This window comes from Toxotes jaculatrix, chromosome 24, assembly GCF_017976425.1.
Source record: "Toxotes jaculatrix isolate fToxJac2 chromosome 24, fToxJac2.pri, whole genome shotgun sequence".
Taxonomy (NCBI): Eukaryota; Metazoa; Chordata; class Actinopteri; family Toxotidae; genus Toxotes; species Toxotes jaculatrix.
The window spans coordinates 3525768-3553355 of record NC_054417.1 but is presented as its reverse complement, the minus strand read 5'-3'; the positions used below and the strand labels follow the sequence as shown (position 1 = coordinate 3553355).

The 27588-nt window shown below is 43.6% G+C and overlaps 3 protein-coding genes across 7 annotated transcripts in view; all 3 read right to left on the bottom strand.

Annotated features, from left to right (window-relative positions):
• Positions 1–4734: 4734 nt before the first annotated feature.
• LOC121178118 (thymosin beta-12) lies at positions 4735–7024 on the bottom strand. Its single transcript, XM_041032642.1, has 3 exons — positions 6900–7024; positions 5584–5699; positions 4735–5431 (listed from the first exon to the last, which is right to left on the bottom strand). Exons 2-3 carry the CDS (start codon positions 5684–5686, stop codon positions 5397–5399), a joined length of 138 nt encoding a protein of 45 aa, XP_040888576.1. The 5' UTR covers positions 5687–5699; positions 6900–7024; the 3' UTR covers positions 4735–5396.
• An 897-nt stretch (positions 7025–7921) lies between these two features.
• Positions 7922–15873, bottom strand: LOC121178116 (ribose-phosphate pyrophosphokinase 2). Of its 2 annotated transcripts, none has more exons than XM_041032640.1 (7): positions 15589–15873; positions 12258–12441; positions 10730–10828; positions 10228–10352; positions 9774–9947; positions 9287–9446; positions 7922–9183 (listed from the first exon to the last, which is right to left on the bottom strand). In XM_041032640.1, exons 1-7 carry the CDS (start codon positions 15708–15710, stop codon positions 9091–9093), a joined length of 957 nt encoding a protein of 318 aa, XP_040888574.1. In that variant the 5' UTR covers positions 15711–15873; the 3' UTR covers positions 7922–9090. The 2 variants fall into 2 exon arrangements, with proteins under 2 accessions (XP_040888574.1, XP_040888575.1); XM_041032641.1 differs by lacking the exon at positions 15589–15873 and adding an exon at positions 12775–12796.
• Positions 15874–20329: 4456 nt separating this feature from the next.
• The window catches only part of LOC121178115 (histone deacetylase 4-like), a 47305-nt gene continuing 40046 nt past the window's right edge, over positions 20330–27588 (bottom strand). For all 4 annotated transcript variants that reach the window (XM_041032637.1, XM_041032638.1, XM_041032636.1 and 1 more), the window contains 15 exons: positions 26222–26446; positions 25585–25780; positions 24690–24823; positions 24498–24600; positions 24354–24400; positions 24166–24273; positions 23794–23849; positions 23415–23502; positions 23105–23224; positions 22915–23012; positions 22532–22650; positions 22179–22312; positions 21652–21736; positions 21099–21243; positions 20330–20644 (listed from right to left, as the gene is read on the bottom strand). In XM_041032637.1, coding sequence (XP_040888571.1) covers positions 20605–20644; positions 21099–21243; positions 21652–21736; positions 22179–22312; positions 22532–22650; positions 22915–23012; positions 23105–23224; positions 23415–23502; positions 23794–23849; positions 24166–24273; positions 24354–24400; positions 24498–24600; positions 24690–24823; positions 25585–25780; positions 26222–26446 — 1698 coding nt within the window. In that variant the 3' untranslated portion in view covers positions 20330–20604. The remainder of the gene's footprint in view (positions 20645–21098; positions 21244–21651; positions 21737–22178; positions 22313–22531; positions 22651–22914; positions 23013–23104; positions 23225–23414; positions 23503–23793; positions 23850–24165; positions 24274–24353; positions 24401–24497; positions 24601–24689; positions 24824–25584; positions 25781–26221; positions 26447–27588) is intronic.

Genomic DNA, 27588 nt, shown 5'->3' with positions numbered 1-27588 from the left:
TCTCCTGGGACAGCCGGGGTAATTAACGCTCATAATCAACAATGTACCAGCGATGAACTCGACCTGGGAGTTTCAGGACACCTCGCTCCTCTCAGGTTTGAATTTCACGAGGCAGAAATATCTCTTTCTCTGCTGAGTTTCTTTTTCTGGTTTCACTGATTACAGTAGCAGACGTGATGCAAAAGCCAGACATGAATTTTTATATGATCTTTCTCTTTTTCAAGAATCATTTCTTGTTTACTCTGGTTTGGATCAGAATATTTAAGCCTTTTAGTCCCCTCCAAAGCAGCGAGTGATGAAGTTCATTTTTTAACATGTAACATAGGAAGCACCACACATGAAGCCATGAAGGGGTTCTGCTACGAAAAGTATTTAATTCTATAGATAAAGATTTCTTCTGAGGAGCTTTGTAAAAGAGAAACCAAAAGTGTCAGGTGTCTGCAGCAGCAAAGAGATGTGGAGACTGGCCCAGATCTGTGCCTGCAGCGGGGGAGGAAGCGTCTCGTCTGCAGCGTGGCAGCCACAGCCTCTCTGCTCGGAGGAAATGTCAAGGCTGTCACTCCCTATAAGCCCTCAGGAGAGCAGCCCCTGAGAGCTTCTCTGTGTTTACACTCCACGGATGCACCAAGGTGACTCACGCACCCATGGAAGTGCGTCGCATGAGCATCTGTTGGTGTGATAATGTGCTCCCTACACGTGCACGCACTGATACAGAAGTCACACTCGCTCATTTGTTCCCACTCACTCTGGGTCAACACCTCAGAGTGGGTGTATTCAGGAGCACCTCATCAAGTCACAATGAGTCGACCTGGCACACTGTGATGTGCCGCGCTGAGCTCTGCTGTCCATGCAGCTGCATCGATTCTGTGCAATGCTTTGGCTAATGCATTTACAAGCAATGGGGAACGTCAACACCATTTAGACACCATTGATCGGGGCCCCACCTGGGGCCAGACTAATAGAGCATGTCTGGGATAATCAACCAAAGCTATAGACAGGCAGCTCAGCCTGCTGCTGACAAACCCTCTGCCTGTAATGTAGGACCACGCCCGCACTCTGCCCCACTGATTCTTAACAAGACCGGCCGTGCTTTTATGCATCAGTTTGATGGTGTAATTAGAAGTCATACAGCAGTTTAACAGACTTTTACCAATCACGAGGATCTGATGTAATTATCACTTACGCAACAAGAGAGCGAGCACTGACATTATAGGTGGAGAACATGGGTTCTGAGCTGTTTCTGTGCTTCCTGTGGCCGACAGTACACGTCTGATCTTTCTTACAGCTAGGTCTCTTTTATTTCTCTGCACTTTGTGTCTCTGCTCAGAAAAGTGCAATAAAAAGTTAGTTCCTGCTTTCCTGCAAACTCCGGACGCAGAACAGCACTTATCTACAAACACACTGCACAAAGGGGACATGGCTGTTGTCCTGAGGCCTGAGCCGCTGCAGAAATAACATTTTAAAGTATGTACTTACAATGTGAGCACAAAAAAAAAAGTATGACCTTTAATCTAATATCTGCCTGCACCTTCAGTTTATAAAAACAAAAATCTCCAGCACTAAGAGGTGTGAATAACAAATTTACATAATGCAGCACATTGCAAGTGTTGAGTAAAAACCATGTATCTGCAAATTAGGTGATTTTGAATTTTTCTGACAACAGCACTGACATGTGCAGGTATCATTACAATACATTATGTTGTGCTGTTACGAGCATCACGTGAAAATCCCCCTAAAAATCTTTATTTATTTAGTTAAAGGATTACAGGCAGCTTTGGTTTCATCCATATGACGACGTGTTTTTTGTAGCTGTATTAAATTACATACATCCCATGAGCTAACACACATACACACAGTCCTCAACCCTCAGAACATGGCTGCTCATACCTCATTTGCTTGTCATTGCCATTTGTCAATAGCAAAACAGCAGTGGTGAGCGCGTGTGTTCGATGACCTCTAACACAGCAGCAGAGAAGTAACACATGGTGCATATTTTCGAACTTGTGTCCTTTCTTTATATGTTCTTTTCTTTTTTTTAACAGCTGATACAGCCAACACTCAACAATAACAGCACAGACAATCTAGAGAGATATGGTTTGGACAGGAAACCATAATAATGACACAAACATGCTGCACACAAACATGTTGTTCCTGTCGCCCCCCCCCACCCCCACTCGTTTGTATCTCTGCAGATGAAGCGGTCAAAGACACAAAGGATATTTGTGAGCATATTAAAGATAATGGTCAGGTGTTAACGTGCGGTCGATGGAGATGCAGCTCCTGGGTGGGTGGTTGCCATGGCAATCCACAGCAGACTCAGTGTTTGTATCTGCCAGCAAGTGACAGAAATATAACGGACTCGGTCGGTCGTCTCTGCGGAAAAACTGACCGCCAAACCAAAACCAAAAACGTAAAGCTCACGGTGACGGTAGAAGAAAAAGCCAAGGGATCACTATGGTCATTAGGAATCATCCTCTGGGGACCATGAATGCCTGGTCAAAGTTCATGGCAATGCATCAAATAGTTGTTGAGATATCTGAGTGTTGGACCAGCCGACAAACTAACACTTCCATCCCTGGAGCCACGCAGCTGTGAACAGTGTCTGTGGCCAAAAACAGACCGAAGCTCGTCACCACACAGCGCTTTAGCACAACCACCTGCTGATGGAGCTTCAACAGTGGCACATGTGCGTTTAATCAGACCAGTTTCAAAGACGTGCCTTTAGTGGAGACACAAGGCTGCAGGGGGACAGATGGTGAAACATATCTAAATACAGACAACATCATAATCTCTTGAGTATTCAAAGCACGCCAACAGGACAGGCTGGTGACGAGCACTCATCAGGGAGAAACGCTCTCCACCAGGATAACAAGCATCCGACCGCCCAAACCCAGGAAGTGACTCAGCAGCAGCTGTTGCCATGGGTTACCAGGCAGGACACCCGTAGGATCCCAACAAGCCTGGTGCAGACACATCCAACCCCCTCTCCTGGACAGTGACTCCACCCCATCTGCTGCTCCACCTTAAATCCTCCACCACTTTCTCGTGAGGCTCTACTGCAGGCCTGTGTGCAGCATGCAGAGAAATGGGAGACAGGAGGTGTTAATCCCATCTGAGCGAGGACCTGTGAGGGTTTTGGCCTCGCTCGCCTACTAACCTCCACATCTTCCTCTCCTCCTCCTGGATGCAGATTAATGCCTTATTAAGAGCAACTGACTTAACACCAATCCACTTACACTAACATGTACGATCTGTGCCCTGGGATCAATCACACAGTCAGCTCAGGTAGAAACAGCCATGTAGTCTGATGATGTCTCCGCTTTGCACAGTACATTTGGTGGATAAAGCATCACAGGAAACAGCAACTGTGAGTTAAATACTGCAGCAAAGACGCATCTGAGAAGTCGATTCATGTCCCACGTCATCACGCTTCCAGCTGATAGCTTTAGCATTCAAAATGGATCATCACTACATCCGTGCTGACTACACGTATGAGGGATTTCCTCCTCTGAAGCCCAGTCACATGTCCGTTGAATAAAAGCTACTACAATTACATACAGATAGTCTAAGTGCATGCCATTTACAGGAAATGTCAGCGATGTCATGCTAATGACATTAAGGCTTTGGAGGCGGTGGCTAATTTAGGACGAATCCAGTTTAGGACAAAGGGCAATGAGTAAATCTCCCGCTGAGACTACACCCTATTCTGGGTCACGGCACGCTGTCCCATAAGCCACTGCTCACCAATGCATCAAATCAGCTAACAGACACATGAGCACTGTTACAGATACACCTCTGTTCCTCTTCTCTTTCTGCTTTTAACTTTTAAGTTCTTTGAAGAAGAAGGTACAAGAAAGAAAAATGGTCCTGGAGATTAACCTGGACAAATGTGTCCACAATCATTTACCTTGAGTTTAGCTCAGGAAAACCAGAAATGATCAAAGTTCTTAAAGAGGCAGCTTCTACTTCCTGGATTGCAGGATAATTTTGCTCCATGGTTTGAACTCCTCTGCTTTAAAGTGAGCTTTGTGCTGACAGCACTGTTCACAACTTCTTCAGGAAAAGACCCCCATGACAGGGGGTCTAACAACTTTCATTTCCATTCCTCTCGCTACACACACACACACACACACATGCTTACAGAGACAAAATTCATCTCCTGTGCTGGTAAATCCCTGTGAGTCTCACTGTGGAGATGTTTAAGCCTTTCAGTAGAGCACAGCGTCATCCCTTAAGTAATGCTAAAGGATTGTTTGGTATCTGAGTGTAAGATAGTGAGAAAAGTGGGTTAGACTAAAACGAGCAATGCAACTGAAAGCCTCGACAATATTACATAAACGTTCGTAAGTATAAAATGAGGCTAAGCGCACCTTTACAGTGTGAGGATTGTGATAAAATGTGCAGCGGTGTCTGAGAATCTGTGTGGAAATGACGGAGGAAGCACTCTGCAGCACACTTCTTTAGTAACAAATTCTTTTTTATTACAACATTTCACGGTTTTCCATTTCTGGTAATGGTTTGTGGCAGATTAACATGACTACTGGGACTTTACAAAACTCCAAAGAATTTTGATCTACGGTTGAAAGCGAACACATGGAATCAATTGCCAGTATTTTTTTTTCCTATTCCTCATTTGAGATAATTCAGAGACAGATTGCAACACAAAAGCTATCCCGAATAACTCTGACAAGAAAGGGCCAAAGTATGTTACAATTTAACCGTAAATAAGGTCCATTTGGGCATCTCCCAGATCTAGATGGAATCCGTTACCCTTTTTTTTTTTTTTTTATCCTCGTGTACATACAAAAGAAAAAACATTGTGACAGACAACAGTATCAATTTTTGGGGCATTTACATTTTGGCCAGCGTACAAACAAAGTTGTGCATTTCCGAAAATTAGAAGACGAGAAACAATAAAAACAAAAAAAAAAAAAGCTTGACGCCTCAGCTTTGGCGCAAAAGCAGCCACACAGGAAGTTGGGTGTTGGTGGTTTTGGGGAGACGATGATGAGCTTCCTGGGACACAGGCCACGCCCCGTCCCTCGGGCCTCTCTGTTGCACGTCAATGTTGATGGTTAAGGTGGTGTCGAGGGAGAGACGTGCACCTTTGGGACTGTCTTCTGCAGTCCCACTCCCCATTCCCCCTCCGCCTCAGACAAATCTTCCTCATCTCCCCCGACAGAAAGACGAGCATGAAGGTGGTGAAGGTGGTGTTCGCTGAGGGGACGGGGGCCGACTGCCCTGACGAAGGCATCATCCGTCCACAGGCGGTGCAGCTTGGTTATGTTTGTCGTTTCATAATTTCGGTTACAAAGTTATACAGCTAAAAGAAGTGACTGAAAACAAGGCAATGCGGGAGGAGGGGGGTGTACAGTGCATGACGGGAGGGAGAGGCTTCACGACGTCGCCGCTGCCTTCTCCTGTTCAATGGCTGCAGAGGAGAAGAGAAGAAAGGGTGTGAGATTTACCTGGATAAGTAAAATCACTCTGTAAAATGCTCCATATGAAAGTGTTGGTTAACAGCCCAGAAACAGTTAAGAGGAAATATGATATAATGCATCTCACACATACACACACACTTACTTTCTTTTGAAGGCAGGGGATTCTTCTCCTGCGTCTCTGTCTTCTTCAGCTTGGTCTTGTCGAAGCTGGTCACCTCTGAAATGTCGGGCTTGTTGTCACTCATTGTTGCAGAGAGTCTGGAAAGGAAGCAGACCGTTTCAGAAACATCCAGTCCTGCAGCCCTAAAGCATTAATGTGCAAACTACAGGTGCTTGTCTCCTGTAATCCTCTGAGAGAAACTGCAGGAGAGAATAATTCAGTAAAAATATATGTCTAATGTATAATTACTAAGCTGTTAAAATGTTATTGGCGTTTTCAAAAAGGCTAAAACCACCCAAGCATGCGGTCTACCCTGACTTTTTATCAGCAGAAGGGCGTTGCCTAAATCTCAGAGCCAAAAATCATTTGTTCAGTTTAACTACATGCGCAACCGCAGACTACTTTCCCCTCTAATGTGCGCGGCTGCGTCCGCCTTCTTTTGTTCGCCTGCGGCTCTGCTCAGCGTCATTTGACTGCCAACCACCCCGTTATCCAACACACCGCTCGGGATGTTGCACACAGGGGACAGGCTGCTCCAGACAATGAAGCCCAGTCCAAGGCGTTCAAATCCGACATTTACATAACAATGGGAGTTCCCATACTGAGCAGACCGAGGGACAAAAAAGATGAAGACTTCATGCGTATGTGCACATTTCCTCTACAAAATAACATTATTAGAATAAAACAGATCCCATTCTAGAGGTAAAAGGTAGATTTATGATTGTCCACTCAGGGGCTTTCCACATGGAAGCTGTGCAACATCCGCATTCACTTGTCACGTACTTCTCCCCTTGGGGCGCAATCTGTCGGAACCACCGCCCAGATTAGCATTTTGCTCCCATTCATCTTTGTCATTAAATCCAGGCTCAACTCCTGAATTTCAGAAATATCGTTAAAAAACAACAATAACCCAGCAGGCGTGCGCAGGAACACATAAAGGCGCCGCGAGACATCGTTTTAATAACGGGACCAGGCGCACGCAGCTCGATGATAAACGGCAACAAAGGAAACAGGCTGATGTGCATGAATGTGTGCGCTTGAGACAAAGACATCCCACACATGCCTGCCCTGCTGTCACGTTACACTCTGAGCTTTCAAAATACTAAAAAACCAAAACAAGCTGCCTTCACTGAAAAATCCCATTATCTAATGTTTTGTCCTTGGTTAATGTATTTGGCACAACTGCTTCTCCAAACGCGCTCATCACATTTCTAACATGAATCTGACAGTTGAACGCTGTTAAAGCTGCAGCCAGTGAGAACACAGAGCAGTGAGATGGGCTGTGGAGCAGGGCTTACCGGAGAGTTGGCTGATGGCTGGAAGGTCTCTGGTCAGTGCGGTGCAGCAGTAGTGGCGCGTCTTTGCGCAAGCATCAGATATAGTCAGAAATATGCTAATGACTCTGACATCACCGGCTCTCATCCACCCTCCTGTGTCCCCCTGCTGGAGAGGCGCAGAACCTCCATCCGCACGATGAAAGCAAAGACTGAAATGCCATTATCATCTCCCACAGGAAAGAAATGAAATAAATATAAAAAGAAATGAATTATTTTGCGCTTGAGCTTTACTGTGAAGCCACATGGTGCCGGAGCTTCACTCCATCTCTTATTTCATCACTATTATTTGTCAGCTGGTGCTGTCACCGCCTATACTGCTGTTTAACGTAAACACAGCTGCTTTACTTAAAATATATCATTAATTCTGCTGCATTAGCTCTGAAAATGACTGTTTTGTGACTGAAACTGCACAAAATATGTCCTTCCTCATTACTTTTGAGGCTGCGCATTAATGCACAAAGGGCGCCACCTGGTGGCAGCTTCACATTCCTCCTCCTGAGGGAAACGTGCAATGAATCCCTCAATTTTTCAACAGATTAAAGAATATTTAGTCTTTCTATAGAATACACATGATTAAAGGTTCCCAACCTAGGGGTCGGGACCATCCAAATGGACATGAGATGAGTCTGAGAGGTGAGATGATCACAGGGAGAGGACAGAACAAAAGTTTGTATATATATATCTATATCTATAGATATCTATAGATATATATAGATATATCTCACAGGGAGAGGACAGAACAAAAGTTTGGATATATATATCTATATCTATAGATATCTATAGATACATATAGATATATCTCACAGGGAGAAGACAGAACAAAAGTTTGGGTGTATGTATATATATAAAAGTAATGAAATTCAGGAGTAATGAATTTCAGCCGTTCAACTGAAATTCTTTATGTGACATTGCTGCAACACCCTGTTATATACAGACGTTAATATACAAACACAAATAAGCAGGAGAGTGTGTGTGTGTGTGTTTGTAAGCCATTGTCAAAGCTTTATTGTCAAAGAAACAGCTTGAAGTGTTACATATAAAAAAAAAAAAAAAAAAAATTAAATCCACCTACAGGCACAGTGAAACCTGCCTCTTCCAACAAAAGTGACCCAATACAGCTGTGACAATTACACAATTTTTTTAATGACAAATCATGGCTGAAATCTTAACACTATAATCAAGCTTTGGGCTCAATTACTTTTCATGACCTTTTGGAACATGGGTAAAGCACCCAAAACACCTCGTATTAACACACTTTCAATCAACAACAGGCCTGTCAGTTTTTTTTAAGTTGCTCTTAAATTTGATATAAGCATAATTAGCAGAATTGAAGGAGAGGGATGTTATAAAGATGTGCAACCACCGGGTGATAGTAGCTTATTGGGAGTATTGACACTGCAGAGGATGCAACAGCACATTCGGTACAGCTTAGCAAAAAAAAAAAAGAAAAAGAAAAAAGAATCAAAGTGAGTGAATCAAAGTCCTCTAATTTTAAGCCTTTTTTTCTCTGTGGTCACAACAACACATGTGGTGCAGCTGTTAAACTACTGTCACTGACCTGATGATAGCGCATAAACTACAATCACTGCCTACAATCAAAATCCATAGAGCTTTAGCTAGTTCAGGGTTAAGCTAAAATGATTATTAGAAAACTTTTAGCAGCTGTTAAAGCAAACACTTGGGGAGGAGGTGCACATTTTCACATTTGTGCTCTACTTTTGTTACTTTGCGAAGCAGAAAGGGCCAAAACATCTGAAATCACATGACGTAGTGGAATGCATCTTTTAAAGTGAGGTTCAAATACTACATAATGTTAGATAATAGACCCTTTGGTTAAGGTGAAGGTCAGGCCTCTGCTATTCAAGGTTGGTGAGACTGAAGCTGAAACAAAAAGTATAAACAGAAAAAAGGAGATATTCATAAATACAAAGCTGGTCTTCAGAGAGGGAAGTGATATTTCGCTCTGTCTCCTGGGTGAAAATGTCAAAAACAGTGAGTGACCATTAAAGAGTCACATGTGGTTGGCCAAAAACCATCAGGCCTCCTACAGCCTTTCTGGAGGATATGTGGCCCAAAGTGCCGACTGTGTGGCCTGACCAGGGGTGGTGTGGAGGGGCACAGGTTCCGGGGGCTGCCCCCCTTCTCTTGTTCTTTACAAGGGAACGTGGCTGAAGAGGTAGGACACTGACTCGCCATTGTGGGTTCTTCTGATTGCCTCAGCCAGGATCATGGAAATATCGATGACCTGAGGGAAACAATAAATCTGTCATGCCTCTCCATCTTGTAACGTTTGTCTGTCTACCACAGCATGTCTGTCCTGGAGGGGGGGGACTGTATTTGATGTGTACCTGTATTTTCGGGCACGCCTTCATCTTCTCTTCCTGAGGGATGGTGTTGGTCACCACCACGGCCTCAAATGGGGCGTTGTTAATGCGAGAAATGGCCGGACCGGAGAAAATGCCGTGCGTGAGAATGGCGTACACCTTTATCGCTCCTGCATCAATTAGCCTAAAAATTTTAAAAAGAACAAAACAAATTTCAACTGCATGCACAGAATTTATTCTACTAATAAAAGCTAAAAGCTTTGATGACAAGGTGTTTTCTATAATGGATCAAAGCTGTTACGCAAACTTGTGCTGCAATATCTCAATTGATAAAAGCACCTTATCAGTTTAATGTCAACATGCTGGAGTCACCACATCCTTGTCCAAAAGTCTGCAAACAGTTCTTAAACAGGCCGCGGCAGCAGTTTAAAGTCAGATAAAAACTCTGCTCTGATTCTAAAACGCTGTTTGCTGACAGACAAAAGAAAAAAAGGATTGAAATGATGCTGACTTGTCGGCAGCGTGGCAGATGGTGCCGCAGGTGTCGGCCATGTCGTCCACCAGGATGGCCACGCGGTCCTTGACGTCACCCACCAGCACCATGCGGTCCACTTCGTTGGCCTTCTTCCTCTCTTTGTGGATGAGAGCGAAGTCCACGTTCAGGCGGTCTGCGATGGACGTCACACTGGACACAGGACAGGAAGGACGTGGTGAGGGCCCGTGAGATTTTAAAAGCTCAGACTGACGCTTTAACTGCTCGTCAAACAAGTTGACTTCAATACATTCACTGTAATCTTCGGAGGACCGGATCAAATGGCTTCCAGCTGGTAAACCACTGGCAAACGTCTGGACATGAGAAAGGTTCTGCTGATGTCTCCTGATACGACCATCACTCAGACGCTCAGAGCTGAATTAGAGGCTCACACAAAAATGCTGTTCGCTATCACTGCGTCACTGTATCTTACCGTTTTGCTCCACCGGCATCTGGAGACACAATGATACAGTTTTTCCACTCGGGAATGTTTTCTCTGATCCACTGCAGAACAGCAGGCTCTGCGTACAGGTTGTCCACTGCGATGTCAAAAAAGCCCTTTAAAAGAAAACAGACAAAGGAATTTGGCATGCAGCACAGATGTTGCTCAATTCAGTAAAATTGAATGTATTAAAAACAAATCACACTGCACCAGCGTGGACTGTACAGAGACTGAGCTCGAGCTAGTACCACTACAACGAGTATTTACACCTGTATCCCCTACTCTGCCAGTCTCTACCTCTGTTGCATCTGCTGAAGCCTCGCTAAGCAAAGCTAAACTAGTTTATGTGAAGTTGATCTTTAAGTTGAAAACAACACCTCATATATAACACAAAATGATTCATTAAAATCGACGTGTTTCTCTGGTTTATTTAGCTGAGGGCCGACTTAACGCTGCCCTGTGGAGTTTTCTTGTAAACAAAGACAGTACTAACCTGGATCTGTGAGGCGTGGAGGTCCATAGTGATGATGTGGTCGGCGCCGGCCACAGACAACATGTTTGCCACCAGCTTGGCTGATATGGGTGCTCGACTCTGGGACAAGCATCAAGACACAGTCGCTTGAGGTGAGTGAGTGAGAAGAAAATGTCAAAATTTTAAACACTGCTCCAAGGACGACTTCTTAAAATTCGGCAGTTGAGGCTGGAGCTCACATAGGGAGTTCTATCTGATTCAAGGGCATTTCAGCAGGAGTCGAGGCTGCCGGCAAAACTTCACCTGTGACCTTTCCATTATGGTGAGTCACTCTAAACATCTTGGCTTTGCTGCTGCCCCGAGCTTGTTCTGTTTAGCTAATGCGTTCACTCAAGAAAAACAGCCAACACCGTGCAGATGTACACGTTCAGGCTTCGAGGCTTGTTGACAAAACACTCATCTACCTGGAAACGATGGCTGAGCTGCGTTTGTGTGAGCGCTCGGAGAAAGCGCAGAGTCTGGAGATTCAGGTGGACTCGACGTTCACCACAACGCAATAAACCGAGGAGCCAAGCACTGAGTCCGAAGTGTTCGAGAAAGAGTCGGTAAAATATGCAAACTGAAAAAGTATTTCAATAAATACGTTGTTTTTAAATGCATATACACAATTACAGGAAATTAAGACTTCTGAAATTCCATGTTTTATGTTAAAGGATATTATTAAATTTTACAGCCAAGTGTACCACTTCAAGCCACAGCTTGTGATTTCCCACATCATTAAAAAAAACCTTAGTGTTGTGAAATGTGAACCGTACACGACTGCATAGTATTTTCAAACATGCAGAGTGCCTGAAGCCTGTGATCGGCACGTTTTAGAAAGTGACATCTTTATCTGAAAAGCTGACCCTGAGGTCAGCGTGTGGATGAGCACAGTGTTTGCAGATCTTTGACCCTCGCGTTACAAACTCATGTGAGTAAAATGAGACATTTATTTGGAAGGTACTGAAGAACTGGAGCAGACGTGCAGGCAGAGAGAAGGAAAAAGCACTGAAAATAATTCACTGGAAAATTCTCTCTCTCTCCACAAACTAGCTGAAAACCAAATCTTTCTTGTTGGTTCATGTGGACGTGTTTTGCTGCTGCAGCTACATTAACAACTGAGGCAACACAAGATAATGATTTACAAGATAAGCAGGCTGCATGAACCAGTTTCTCGGCCTGATGGAATGTCTGATGTGTCAATTTCAGATTTTCCGAGAGCAGCAAACGGCTCAAATTGCACACAGGAGTGCTGCAGTAACACTGATGTGAAGTTTCTCATTAATACGTAACTGCAAAGTGAGCTAACATGTCAACCTGCAGTGCCGGAGGGAAATAATAACATGTGGCATTTAGTAAAAGGTGCAGTGACTTATCTTGACAGATTTATGACTTCTTGGAAGTTCAAGTCACCAAAGTCAAAACATGGATAGGGGACAGCTTAATGTCCGGCAAATATCAGAGCTGGATCTAGGACTGAATGTGTATAAGTGTGTGTGTGTCTACCTACCTTGTCCTTCTTGTCCTGCCGGGCGTAGGGGAAGCAGGGGATGACGGCGGTGACGCGGGAAGAGGAGGCGATCTTGCAGGCGTTGATCATGATTAGCAGCTCCATCAGGTTGTCGTTAATTTCGCCACAGCCGCTCTGCACGATGTACACATCCTCGCCTCGCACGCTTTCCCCAATTTCCACACTGTTGAAAAAGCAGAAGCGGAGAGGAGCTAGTTTTAACACGGGAACATGCCAAGTTCAGGGTTAAACTCAAGACTGAATCCACAGGAAAACGACAATTTCATCAAATCTTTATTAACAAGCACTGGCAATTATTGCAACAACCCTTTCCAGAAGTAAATGTCACACACTTTATTATTAAACGATTATCAAATGAGGCATTTATGAGCACAGAGCGTTCACCCACTCAGCCTCATTCAAAACCCTGTACAAAGGTAAGTATGACAGAGCAGCTCAGAATGTTAAACAGGTTTGGGCCGAGTCCCCTCACACACTCACTCACTCACACACACACACAATCAGTGTCAACCAGCATGTGTGTGAAACATTCCTCTGTGGTATTTGCCCAAGTCCATCCCAGAGTCGGTCATGTGATCAGAGGACATGTACAGTTGTTCAGGGTGAGAGTCGGGCCTGCACAGACAGTCACATGGGCTTGAGTTTTTTTTTTTTTTTTTTAAAGAGGCCAGCACTTAGAAATTTGTCTGTAATAATTAAAAATAACCAAAAATTAAAACCATCTGATAAACACACAAGATCAGGAACAACAATGTGATCAATCAAGAGAATGTTTTTGGTAAACATTACACTAATACAAGTTTACAACTACAACCATCTCAAAGAAAGTGAAAATATTATTTCACAGTTTCCCCACAGACCAAAAGGAAAACAGAAAATCCTCACACTTGAGAAGCTGAGCCTACTAATGTTTGTATGTTTGTAATGATTAACAGTTTATTCAAAACAGTTTCCAGTAATCGGACAAACTGCTGCTGCTCTATTTAGAACAGCAGCAGAGCTGGCTGCTGATATGTTTTGATACCGGTGCCAGTGTGGCACCATACTTGCTCAATGTGACATGTTTTTCTACAAGACTCATTTAATAAAAGAAGCCAAAGTATTTACATGTTTAAGTTTAAAACACAGGCTGCTGAAAAAACTGCAACAGTGAGCAGAAGACATTAAAATGTGCCAACAATATGTTCATGCATTTAGGCTGGACATTCATCACCACCAGGAACAAAACATTTCCTGCCACAGATGCTACAAAAAACTGTAGTCATTAAAAATAAAGTCTGGAGTTTACACTCTGTCTGGATAAGTGCCTAACATTACTGCAATTACGTTCTGACACCAAGCTGACCACTGTCAATAAAATCTTTATTTGGATATTTCTCTTTGCGCAAAACAAAGAAAGTCTTCCAGCAATTTTCTTCCCGGGAGCCCATTCCCTCTGCGTTGGTCCTTGACCTCTGAAAGCAACCTGCATTGGAGCTGTGAAAAGCTGCTATCAGCATACTGTTCTCACCTCCCTGTTAGTGTGCGAGGATGAGAAAATAATCTCTGTTTTGCACTTTGTGTCGCACAAACAGCCGCGTTCCCTAGAGAGAAACCTCAGCACGGATAATCAGAGTTTTCCCTGGATTTTAAGAGTTGTGGGTGGAAACATCACCAGCAGAGAGGGTTTTATGAAAGGGATAAAGGGGTCATGACACCTGTTTAGGGGAAGATTACGAAACAACCTATGCAGTTTAGTGGATGCAGGATATTTTTACCCAGAGTGCATTACAGCACACTGAAAGCATCAGTGAGTGAACCCAGCGGGAATGCAATCCAACTCTGACAATGTTAATGCTGTGCTCACCAAGCCACCAGATCACAAAGCACATTAATGCAGGGTTTTCCATTACTGAATCAAAGAGACTAAAATGCACTTAGATGAGATGGCTGGGAGGCTGAATGATGATGTCTTCAGCCATAAATACTTTCAAATATATCCTCAATTTAAAGCTGCAAAAGGTGTTGTGATGAGTTCAGCAGACGGGTCAGCGTGAAGCCAAAGGGTCACCCACCCTGCAGGAGCTTAACTCTGTTCAAGGCCCGGGCAGCAACACAGGCAGTCAGAGTAATACAAGTCCTTTCAATGCTATTATTAAAGGAGGCTGGCTGCGTGCAGACACTGATTGAACTAATGGTCAGCTTGGATGCTGTGAAAATATGCACAAATTAAGTGCATGTGACTGAAGCACTGGACACATAACAAACGTCCCTTGCAAAACAGGCAGTAATGACAGCTACCTAAACTTTATCCCTATTGAACTACAGGGCTCCTGCAAATGATCATATTAGTTTACATACTTTATTTGCCATTTAATACCTCTGAGCAGCTGCATTAGCTGAGGTTGTTCATATTGTGCAGTCTTAACCCTGTCAAGCGCTTGTAGCTGCAGTGAGCCACGCTATCGTCTGTAGTTAGCCTGTTAACGTAAATCCACGTTGAATGACAGTAAACCAGCCAGCACCCATTATCGGACAAGCTCTTCCATGGGCTTACTGAGCAAGTCACAATATCGAATAAAACTACAGTGATTAATCGGCTGCACCAATGTCTGTATAAATTATGTAATGATATATCCACAGGTTTCGCAGACGTAGCTTGCTAACAGTAGCCATTCAGCTACTTCAGCTAAGTGAATGAGCTGAGGTGTTACGTCAAATGTTGTACACCCGTAACATTATGTCCCCACTTCAAAAGCAGCACCTTTACCGGAGTAAACACTTCAACCGACCCACTAAACAAACAAACAAACAAACAAACAAACAAACAAACAAACATTCTTTTCATGCACTGGATCATTCCACACGGTTTAGACCATGAGGACGAGCTTGGGAAAGACTTTGCACCACGGGTACAAAATCTGGCCTCCTCCATTATCAAGACACGAGAAACAGACATGGCTTAACATTAACGTAATAAATATAACGTTATGCTAGTTCACAACTTCTGCTCCTGTAAGGCTGTTTTACTTCAACGGCCACAAAAGCTAAGCAGATTCTCTGATAAGGAATTATCAACAAAAAAAAAGCAGTCCGATAATGGACGCACTGACGTTAGCTTGTAACAAGCGTGCTAGCCTGCTGTGTTTACATGTGGCTAGCTAGTCACGTGTAGTAAACTATTGTTAGCCTCGAGCTAGCGTACCCACATGGGACACGGACGCTGAAGCAACACGAGCTTCTCCAATAAATAATACGCTTCTAACTGATTTTAAAATGTCAGAACCCAAGGCAGCAACAAGCGTCGTGTACACATTGCAAGTCTACTCGCCATGTCTCCTGGTTGCTGAATTTCTTCGTTATCACTTTGCCCAGCTCCAGCCCCAGCCTATCAGCCACCTTCTGGGACAGGTCGTGGTGAGAGCTCCCGCTAAAAAGCACGATGTTCGGCATGTCCGAAAACCCGGTGGGGTGGTGCTCAACGAAAAGAAAAGAAAGAGGAGTAAAAATAAAAAAAAAAACAAAAACAAAAAAAAAGGTTACGAAAATGAGAAAATGAGTTTGCTAACGTTGCAGACTGAGCATTGCACTTGTGCAGCAGCGGGGACCGTCGGCAGAGAGGAAATACCAGGTCTGTATTTGCATGGTAAAGGGAAGTGCCTTCTCCTCATTGGACAGTGTCCGCTGACACATGTACACTTGTACTACATCATGTTTGCATTACAACTTGTTCTTTCGCCTGAATGTTTTGTTGTTGTTGTTTTTTTTGTTTGTTTGTTTTTTTTTACCTTGTTTTGTAAAGCACTTGTATTTTTGTGCATACTATATGAAAATGTTACTTATTTAAAAATGTGCCATTTGTTAAAACCATCCAAACTCACTGTTTATTAAATATTCCTTTTCATGTACAATTATACAACTATCAATCATCAGAGAGAATATTAACTTTCTTTTTTTATTAATTAAATTATGTATTCACTAAAGCCTTTTCTTGTATTATTGTCATTATCTTTTATACATGTGACAATGAACATGTGACACCTTCTTCTTCTTCTGTTTATTCTTTGCTTGTAATTATTTTTATGAACTATAGGAAAAACCCAAAATAAATTTTGTAGTCAAATCAGTTTCCATCATCTTCTTTCTTCATCTTCCATGATAATAAACTGAATGTTTTGGGTTTGGACAGTTGGCCAAACCTAAGAAGCTGTTTGAATATTTCAGTCTGGGCTTTTGGAAACAATAAATGTAAATGTTTCACCACATTTTAGAGACCAAACATGGAGCCCTTTATGAGAACAGTTTTTAAACTCATCACAGAAAATTCCACGGTGCTCTTTCACTCTGTTGTTCGACACATGCAGAAAAAAACGAAGGTCACCTGACAGCTGCTGCTGCTGCTTTGGACTTTGCTTGAATCCAGCGTGCTCACTTGTGATGTTGGGTATCATAATTAGATTTTCCACTCAGAGAGAAGTCAGCTGAGACTTCATGCCCCTCGTATGTCTCCTCAAACCAGTGACCTGCCTTCTTCACTCTGGTGACATACTTTCTGCCATCATTGCTGTCATGTGCCTGGCAGCTAATTTACTGTTCTTCAGATCCAACGCAGGTCAGGAACTGCAGGAATTCCACTGGTACAAAAACTGGAAAAAGACAATGAGGATTGTTTCTGGACTTTTTCAATAAATTTCAGGAATTCCACTACAACCAGCACTATTGATTATTTACACTTTTGAGCTAACATGGACTTTGAGTAATCACTTCACTGAGGCGATAAAAGCAGAAAGACGCCAAAAGTCCACACTGAAGAAAACCTTCCTCAGGTTTTCTGTCTGCTGATAATCTGACTTTATGTTATCACTCAGATAATTGGGAGATTTACCATTTTATCTGGAATGAAGAGCAGATACTACACTTCAAATGTCTTCACACGTGATAAGACGATCTGGTGAATTGATGTGAAAAAATTCCTGTAATAGCACCAAAAGTTCCGCAATCTTGACCTTTTTTAACCCCTGGACAGCTTTCACGTGCATTCACTTCATGCAAAGAACAAAATCCAACACAACCACAGGTGCTTGTATTTTTCAGAAATATATTTTATAGATGATGTCAGAGATGAAATGTCCAAAGCGTAGGTCCCAAAGAAAGATAACATTTTTCATCAATAGAGACAAACAACAAACAAAAAATAACTTTTTAATCCATTTACATGTAAACCAAGAATTGCTCTTGAGCCACAGTGGTTATATATAGAACTGGCCGAGGTGGGTGTGACAATCAAACGACGATGCCCTTTTTTTCCAAACCTTTTCTCAACCAATATCCGTCATTTCTCTACTGTAATAGTGCCCGTTTAAAAATCTTTGAAAGAGGAACATTCTTTGGGAGAGTCTTTTTAAGGTGTGAATGTAGCAGAGGTTTGGCAGAGCACGTTTCTCTTAAACACAGTCCATACATGTTGCTAAGTGCTGAATCTTGTTAAAATCACTTATTGAAAACGATATTCAATAAGAACAATATCAAATGTTTCTCAGTGGAGTCATTTGGACAAAGTCTTTTGAATTGTTTGAACACCAGAGAGGAAGAAAACCGTCCCGCCTGGTGCTCTTGGGGAGTTGCCGTGGGAGGTTTCGTTTTTTAAGTCCTCCAGTGTTCTTCTTCTATTGTGCAAATACATTTTTATTACATAGACAAGCAGGCATGCTGACTCACAAACCATGCAAAGAGTTAAAGTTGGCGCGAGCAGACGGCAAAAAAGAAAGAGTAGTATTAAAGTTTCTACAAAAAACCTCAAATTCATCTTTAAATAAAAAAAGTTAAGCCAAATTAAACGAGTAACAAGTGGAATGTTTTGTTAGACATGAAAAAATATCAACTTAATCTCAAAATTTACAAGTTTAGAGAATGATATCAACTTAAAATAAACATGATAGTCGTCTTTAATCGGGTGTTTAACAAAGCAGTTGACAGATGGGGTTAATTTGAATGTAATTTGATCTACTAGCAGTGTCAGATCAGCTGAATTCAAGCAGGAAAAGGGAAGAGGAAGACACTGATGTTACGGACAATCAAACGTGACAGTGCAACACATGCTCAGAGAGAGACTTTTAAAATGATCGGCTGATGTCTTCCACCCAAAACTGGTTAAAAGTCCACGTTCTTGACACCTGTGTCCTCTTCTTTTCTTTTCCTGCCGAGGAAAACTTGGGTAGCTACATAGAACGGCCTCTGAACCTCTTTTTTTTTGGGTGTGTGATGTCGTCACAGTCGAAAGGTTAAGTGCATTTCACCCATGCACAAGAGGAAACTATTGATTAGGCAACAAAGTGATCAAATGTTTTACGGTGTTAAAAAGTCAATCGCAGCGCCACATAATGACCAGGTTTCAGCTGAGGGCAACTTGAAAACAGTGCAGTTGATGACAAGTTAAATATGCTGCTTTTTTTTTAAGTTCATGGAGTAATATCACACACCATACTGTTTTTCGCTCACAATATCATAGCTGTCATTAGTTAGAGTACATTTATAAATTTTCCATATACAAATCTCCTATAAACAGTACATGTTATAAATACACAATTGATGAAAATGCAGAAAGGCTTAGAGAGCCGTAGAAAGAAAGAAAGTGTTGCTCCTTATTTTTGATAAATACAAGAAAGAAAGAAAGTTTTGAACAAGAAGTGACGATAGTACTAAGTATGTGAATGGCAGCCCTATAACTATCCAGAAAACGGATAAAAACACAGAACAAAATCTATGGATGAAAAAAGTTAGAAAAATAATCTTATACAATAAAAAATAAAAAGTGGACACGCTTACCAAACACATTTTCTGATATTGTAAATTGACAACTTGATGTGGAAATCATACATGTAGATACAAACAGGCAATACTTGATTACTGCCTCTCAAAATATATTCAATTCAATATACATGAATAACCAAGGTAGTTGCCAACCGGCAAAGCATGGTAGGTCGATCAGCACACGTAAAGAAATGCTCACTTGATCTGTGAAGGATTAAATTAGTAAACATTGAACTGGGTATTGGGAGCCTTATCTGAAAGGGCCAATACAAGAAATGTTTGTCGACTTGCCAGCTAAGTGGAGCGAAAGTACTACTGTATATGCAAACTCATGCTTTGGCTTTTCTTGCTTGGCTTTCTGTTTTGGATAACATTCAAAAATCTTGCAAAAATGCCTGGTCTCTCTGCTCAAATGCATGCTTTATGTGTTTTACAAAGCAATGACTTCGGTTAAAGGGAAGCTACATTAAAGGCTAAACCTTTTTGACAGTTTTCAATCTAATTTCCTTGTTTGAAAGTCTCCATGTTTGCACCTTTTTCTACTGAAGCTGGCAACTACCTTTACAAAGCGTTTTCTTTTTTACAGAAAAATAGATCCATCCAAAAGTAAAGTAACTCTTCAAGAGAGGCTGTGAGAGACATAAATGTTGTCTTCATCACGATCCAAGTAAACATGCTGAAAGATTGTTTGCTTTATTTTTGTCGTTCTCGTCCCCAAGAGGACTTGAAACTCTCCCGTCTCCCTCCCTCGCACCGATTCCTCAGCGAGAAAAATGTTTTAACTTAAGGCAATCTTTTCCTGAACAATCCTGAAATCCAGCGGACCCTCCCCAAGGCACTCCTCTCGCTCGTCAACCTTCAAAGACAGGCTGGTCCAGCAAGGTGACAGTCTCACCATCAAATCTTTGTAAAAGCCGACTCAAACTTCGGCCAACCAGAGTCCACAGTGAACGCATCTTGTAAAATATTATCTCAGTTGCCGCGATGCCCTTATTTTGTAGGGAAAATAGTTGAGAAAAGAGAAAAGAAATTCCCCGAGCTGCGTTTGACAGCTGGGGACGTCTGCTGTCCCTGGCGTCCATACTGTATGTGGTCAGAGGGCAGCTGTGTAAAGCACCGTATGTTTCTGCACAGAGGTGTTATCACACCTTTCTATGACGAGACCTGATCTCGCCCCTGCTCCAAATACACTCGCCCGCTGCCGTGGTCACTTGGTTAGCCGCTGTGGGCTAACGTGGGGGTGCGAAGACTGACAGAAAAAAATGAGTGTCTCTGAGCGAGTGCCGCCAAGGCAACACTGTTATGTTTAATTTTTTTTCCAATTCAGTCCTCTGTCTCCTGATTGGCTCCCTTCTCTGAGGCTGAGCCCACCCCCTCTCCCTCGTTTTGGCCGAGGGGCCGCCAATCAAGGTGACTGACGTGGTGAGTGGGGTTAGGGGGACTAAATGAAGGGATCAGTCACGACTCTTCGCAGCTCAAAGAGGCGTTCTCCGGAGAGGTCAATGGTAGCAGTGTGACACCCTCGTGTTTCCCGCCGTTACAGTGGTTCCTCCTCTTCCATCGGCTCCTCCTCCGGCCTGGAGAGGAAATGAACACACACATAAACGGATATTAAACCTCAGCCTTCGTGTCACGTTTCCTCCAAACCACCTGTAAAATGGCATCTTGCAGCACAGCTACATGCAGATAACCTCCTGACCTTCGTGGACTTGGGACTCCACTGACCCTGCCACTGTCTGTTTGTGGAGCCAGTAGAGTAACTCTGAAACACTCTCTCTTCTTCACCTTTCACACACTTTTGTTTGGGACTTTGAGAGGAAAAAAAAAACTGGCGTCCAGCTGGTTTCACTTAGACTGAGCTCACATATATTTCACACATATGTCCCTGATTTTGAGGCTGTATCCCAGGAAGTTTGAATATTTTATTTTCATCTTGTCAACAAACAAATGAGGCCAGATACGTTGCTGGTTGACCTTTAAGTATATTATTTGTTAAAATGATTTTTGCTGCAGTGATTTTGGATCCTTTACCTCTGATCCATGGTGTTGGTGTTGGCCACGGACAGAGAGGCCATGGCGTTGACCGCCTCGGCCTCCTCTGAGTCTCCTCGTTTGGCCTCCAGCAGGGACAGACCCAGCCGTGGTGAGTAGCGATGCACCGAGCGCCAGTACTTACCTGAGAGGATGAAGCAGAGGCAGAAGATGAAAGTGTTAAATAATTAACAAAATGCAAACCCTAAGAGGCCAACTGACAAAAAGGGCCATTAAAGAGTGAACAATAAACATACAGAATATTTGCACTATAGAGATGATTTTTTAAAAAATATTACAACAGAAAAATATTAAAAGTGATGACAGATTAGTCTCACTCACTCATTATATTGTGTTGTTTTGTTGTTTACATCCACCTTCTCAGTAGTTTAAAGTAGCTTTAGTTTTTTCTCAGTGTAACTTCTGACTATTGCCTCTTTATCACTCGCTCAAAGTCTTAGTAACTCATAAATGTGAAACGAAAAGCCCACAGTGAAGAGGTCTGTGTCCCTCTGTGTGTGCATCCGTGTCATGTTACTGAGGACGAACTCACTGTGAGTCTCTAAAACTTTCTCCAGAGAGCGGACAGCGTTGGGGTTGGGCCTCTGCTCGAGGACAGCCTTTGGCAGTGGGTCCAGCTGCACAAGACAAAAACACACCGTAAATGTAAACACGTGCATGTGACAGGCTGCATTTCTAATACTTTCCACAAGGGGTCGACCTGGAAATAAAGCACCACATAACGTCAGTCATTAACTTCCACCTGGAAGAAGAAGGAGGCCAAATTACAACTGGAGTAATGATAGGTTTTTTAGATTAACATGAGATTAACATAAATGAAATATCTGGTTTATTAAAATGACTCCATGTCCACAGGTTGGTCTAAAATAACACAAACAGCAAAAACAGAGGCTTTGTGAGTCAAATTCAACATGTGACGGGAACAAATCTGGCACAGAACCAGAAAACATGCTCTGCTTTGTCCCGTCCATTTTGTTTCCGACATCAACCCTCTGATTTAGCATAATGAACATTTAATTAGGATTCACATCTTGTGTGTTGGCAAAGCGACCTCCTTACCTCCTGGCCGAGGAGGGCGGCCACGCACGCCTCGGAGGCGTCACAGATGGCGGTGAGGTCGTGACCCCCCTCCAGAGCCAGGACCACTCGGCCTCCAGCGAGGGTCATCAGCTGCCTGGTCAGATAGCCAAAACCTGGAGAAAGGTTACGGAGAGGAGGTGAATGTATGCAAATGAGTGTGTGTTATGCTACAGCAGTTGAATTTAATTTACATTTTAACAGTTTGTCTGCCCAAGAGAAGCACAAGTTCCAGCTTTTGTCAGTCCCTAACTTTGTGTGCATGTCTTTGCTTTGTGTGGTCAAGTGCTGCAGCGTGAGATAAGAAACACACTTTCAGATAATCTCCCACTCACATTTGGACGTTAGAGTGTAGCCGCCCAGTGGTGGAGGGTGTCCCTCCACGGCATCGAAGCCCGAAGAGACCAGCACGATGTCCGGAGCAAACTCGTTGGCTATGGGCATCACCACCGACCTGAGAGTGGGAGGGTGGAGTATGAAGATTATACACTGTCAAAGCCAATTTTTCAATGTGACTGGAGAAGATACTCAAACTGAATAAAAATTAGATTATAATCTGTTTTATGACCCGGCAAACATTTGTCTGATGAAATTCTCCGAGCTTCAGGAACCTGTGATGGACATTTTTCTGACATTTTATAGACCAAATGTTTCATCAATTAACTGAGAGGAAACTAAAAATGATCTGTATGTGATTTGGTGAGAGAGTAGCTGGTACCTGAAGGCAGCCAGGTACTCTGCATCTCCCATGGGCGGGTCGAGGCCCCCAGTGAAGGCGACGTTGACGTTGAACCCGACTCCAGGACCACTGCCCACCTGCAGAGAGACGCACACGTGTGACTCACATTCATATGTGGGAAAAACATCTGATGACAGTTACTGTTACTGTTACACACACACACACTCACCTCGTCAGGTGCTCCGCTTCCAGGGAAGAAGTTGCCGTCGTCATAGCGATGAATAGACAGGTAAAGGACATTAGGGTCATCGTAGAAAGCTTGCTGGGTGCCGTTGCCATGGTGAACGTCCTGAGGGGGGACAGCACACACATGATATAATCACGAGCTTTTCCACACTGTGTGCTTTTCAAAGACGTATCAGAGGGAACTTTGAGAGGACCAATCAAACCTAACTGGTTCTGTTCAATGCAAACTAATCAATCACCCTCTGACTGTGTTCCCACTACATCGCATTACAGAGGTGCTCAAAGAGACTGACCCAGTCCACGATGAGGATCTTGTTGACGCTGAGTCTCTGCTGCAGCAGTTTGGCCGCGATGGCCACAGAGTTGAAGTAGCAGAAACCCCTGAAACAGACAGAGGAGGGCTGAGTCGTCCTGTTTGTTACGAAATTCAGCCGTGCCAAAGCACTTTCCTGCTCCATTTTCATGTTTTCACAGAGCACTTTAAACACGTTGTGAGAAGGATATGAAAAATAAATAAAGCAGTCCTTGAAACAGCTGGCAGAATAAAGGCACTCGGTACTTTAATGCGCAAATAAACTCAATGGTTTATGTAATATCTATTCCAGACGCTGGTATTTGTATATGCATAGATTAAGTGTCTCCAACTGAGTGTGGTGACGGCCGTGGCCTTACATGGGAGTGCTCTCCTCTGCGTGGTGTCCAGGAGGGCGGACCACAGCGAAACCATTCTGGAAAGACAGACAGGCACTGGTCACCACTCAGTGTTTCCTCTGCACGGACTGTGTAGTGGTGAACCACTGCTAAAAACATTGCAATCTTTTTTCTGACATTTTCTAGGCCAAATAATTAATCAGTTAATTCAAATAAACTCAGAGTGGTTTTGACAGATTAATTGATCATGAAAACTGGAGGCTGCAGATGATCAAAACCCGTGGGAGCCCTGTAAGATGTTTACCATGATAAAGTAGCATATGTTATTATAATTATTTTTTTAAATACGGTGTGGGTTGGAAAAAAAGGAGAGACGAGCGTGACCACGGTTACCTTCAGCTCTCCGGTAGCCACTTTGAAAACGAGCTCCACCACAGAGCCGACAGCCAGACGAGCCGCGCTGGAGGAGTGGACCTCGTTCCAAATGGTGTCGCTGTCCACCTGGAAACACAAAACACACGACGCTCACACCTGAGCTAAAACCACAACACGAAATTAACTCACCACACAGCTGGACTTACCCCCACCCCTCCACACGGTAGCCGCACGAACATGGGAGTGATTGAACCTGATGATCAGGAAATAAACATTAAATTAGAGACACTTAGTGAATATAAATGAGATCGTGAGAGCTGCTGTGCGTGTGAGTGTGTGTGTGAGCTTACAATCAAGTTTCTGTCGGAGAGGGTTGGTTCCATACAGCAGGACGTGGGCTTCAGAGTGAACTGTCTGCAGCTCTTCCAGAGTGGCCTTCCTCCCACGGATACACTACACAAACACACACAGATACAACTCTCATATGCAGTTTACTACTTTGTGTGATGTTCAGCGTGGAGATTTTTCCACTTGTAGCGTACCTCACACTGCGCTCTGAGCCCGGTCTCCTGCAGCCGGGACCAAATGCTCTGAATCCGTCCTGCGTGCTCCGGGTGGCTGTTGGTGTTTCCACACATACACTGGTGCTTCTGCATTAAAGAGTCGTACACCAAACCTGAGGAAACACACACACACACACAGATACACACTTATTAAAACACTCGTGTACATGCATCATGTGCATTTATCAATCAAATTCATGTGTTAAACATTGATTGAAATGAGAAACTTTACAGCCTATGATTCTGATTCTCATGCCACATTTTTTTCCTCTAAATTTTCAATGCAGTTTGGAACTGAGTGGGAGTAAAGTAGGCCAAGCTGTTATAAAAATATCTTCCACTATGGTGCATGCAGAAACTGTCAAAATATTTAGCAGCTTTATGTGATAAGACTTATCAGCACAAAAGTCTGCAGCTAACTGGAGCTTCGTTCTGTCTTCTGGAAAGGGAGTTCCTCCTTCTCATCTTTGTTTAAACAGTTAAAGATGTTTAAGAAGAGCAAACAGTGAGAGAGAACAGAAGACTTTTAGTTATCTAGCTCCATTACAACTGCAGTCAGATGGAGGCCAGAACTATTAAACCATTTTCTGGCCAGTTCACCTGCTTTCTCCTCCCAGCCCCACGTGCACTGGAGAGGAAGTGAAATCTGGAGCCAAAAAGTTCTCAAATGAATGTCTGAGGCAGACCAGAGGGAGGCTGCTATCATGGCAATAAATACTACTGGCAACTAGACTGAGATTCAAGATTTAAAAAGGCTACATGAGCCAGGAAAACACAGCTGAACAGCAAACTTGGCGTCAAAACTATGAGCAAAAACAGCTACAGGTAAGCAGACATGAGGAAAACCTCAGTGACAGAGGACGGCGATGGTTACCTGTGGTGAATCGAGGTTTGACGGGAGGATCAGGGGCCGGGACGCTGATTGGAAAAGAGGAAGCCGAGGCAGGGGACGACTGGGCCCTGGACAGGGGGCGGTGTCCCGGGAAGGAGATGGACAAGCCGGCAGCCTCCATGGAGGCCTGATAATTTCTGAGCTGGTGAATTCGCTGCTGCTCCAACAACAAGGCCTGCTGCTCACACACACACATACACACACACGCACACAAATAAAAAGAGGAAAAGAAGAAGAATTCTCCAGCTGTCATGCTAACATCTAAATGCATTAGAGGACTAAGAGGGATGAAAAATTCCTTATATTTTATATTGCAAGTACAACTTATGGCCAAAAGATGGCAGCCAAAACAAATGATGCAGTTTCGATTTTCCCTCAGCATTTAATCACAGGGATGCCATGGGACACCGAGCAACATTTTCACAGCGCAAATTACATTTTTTGGAGTTTTCACCTCTGCAGGACTTCCCCAGGAACACCTACAATATATTAGTGCCAAGCAGAGTTGGAATCAATTCTCTGAAACTTCATATTGATTCCCTCAGCCTACGTTGTTTTACAGCTGTAAACTAGGGCAGATGTCTCACTTTTCAGTTTTTTCCCGCTCCCCATCCTCTACCTGTCTGAAGAGCAGCTCCTGCTCCGCCTGCCTCTCCCGCTCCCTCTCCCTGTGCTGCTGCATCGCCTCCTCCTGCAGCTCCTGCGGGTCGAGGGGCTCCTGCTTGATGGTGACCCCCGGCAGCAGAGCTCCACCGTCCTGGTGCTCTCTCAGCTCCTCCTCCGTCTCCTCGGGGTGGCTCTGGTGCTGACGCCCCACAGGTGACTCACTGGGCTTGGTCATCATCTGTGAAACACAGGAGTTGGGGGGGGGGGGGGGTATTTCACAACAGCAGGATGAGACAAATCCTCTCCAATGCGTGAGGCTACATTCAGACACACGGGCACGCTCTTCTCTGAATCAAATTCCTGGCAAATCACTCTTTTCTCTGGAGCATTCTTCTTTTAACAAGCTTAATTTGGATTACTCAGTCAAACTGGTGTCTTGCTCATTTCAAACCTACTCGCTCTAACTGAATGTGAGTGGCCGCTCAGCCGACTGAACTCCAGGGCAAAATGTGTCTCGTCGAAACAGAGACATTCCACGCTCCCCGTTGTGCCACTGTGCATCGACTGATTCTGGGGAGTGGTGATTCAATTGTCTATTCATTCACTGTCACTGACATGAACAGTTCAAAGTGCCATTCAAGGCTGCAGAGTGCTCGCCTCCTTGTGTGCGAGTGTTTATGATGCGAAGACCGCGAGTGAGAAAGAGGAGTGTTTGCTGGAAGTCTCCAGAGAGGGCCATATCTGCAGGTGTGTATGCAGGAGGGGGGTGTATGCATGCATGTATGCATGCATGTGTGTGTTTGTGTGTTTCCCAGAGCGGTAAGCCTCTGGGTCCCCTGGCTCTGTGCCAGGGGACAGCATTGACATCAGAGAATTCACCGGCTCTCATTCACCCCCCCCCCCCCCCTCCACTGCTGTACTGTTCTACTCTCTTTTTGGCGTCCAACTTCTCCCCCACCCCGCCGCTCTCCTCTGCTCTACTTTCCCTCAAAAGAAAAGAAGCCTGACACTTTTGGCTTAGTTCACAGATAACGTGTAGAGCTTCACGCACTTATTCATTTTATTATTTGCTGCTTTATTCCTGATTATTTGATTTAATCAATTTGTAGATAAAAATATTCTGTTTATGATGAAGAAAAAGGTGGAACCAGTAAATGTCAGGAATACTGAAATGATGAATCCATTATCAAAATAGCTGCAGATCAATTAAGCATGTTTGGTAATCAAGTAATCAATTAACGGACTGTTGTTTACTCCTGTACTACTGGTTTCTCCTGTAACTGCATTATAATATGTGGGACAAAAAATAAAACTGAACTAAAGCAGCTCTTCTACACTCCTGAATCCTCATTAACTCTACAGAATAGAACAAAGCTTGAA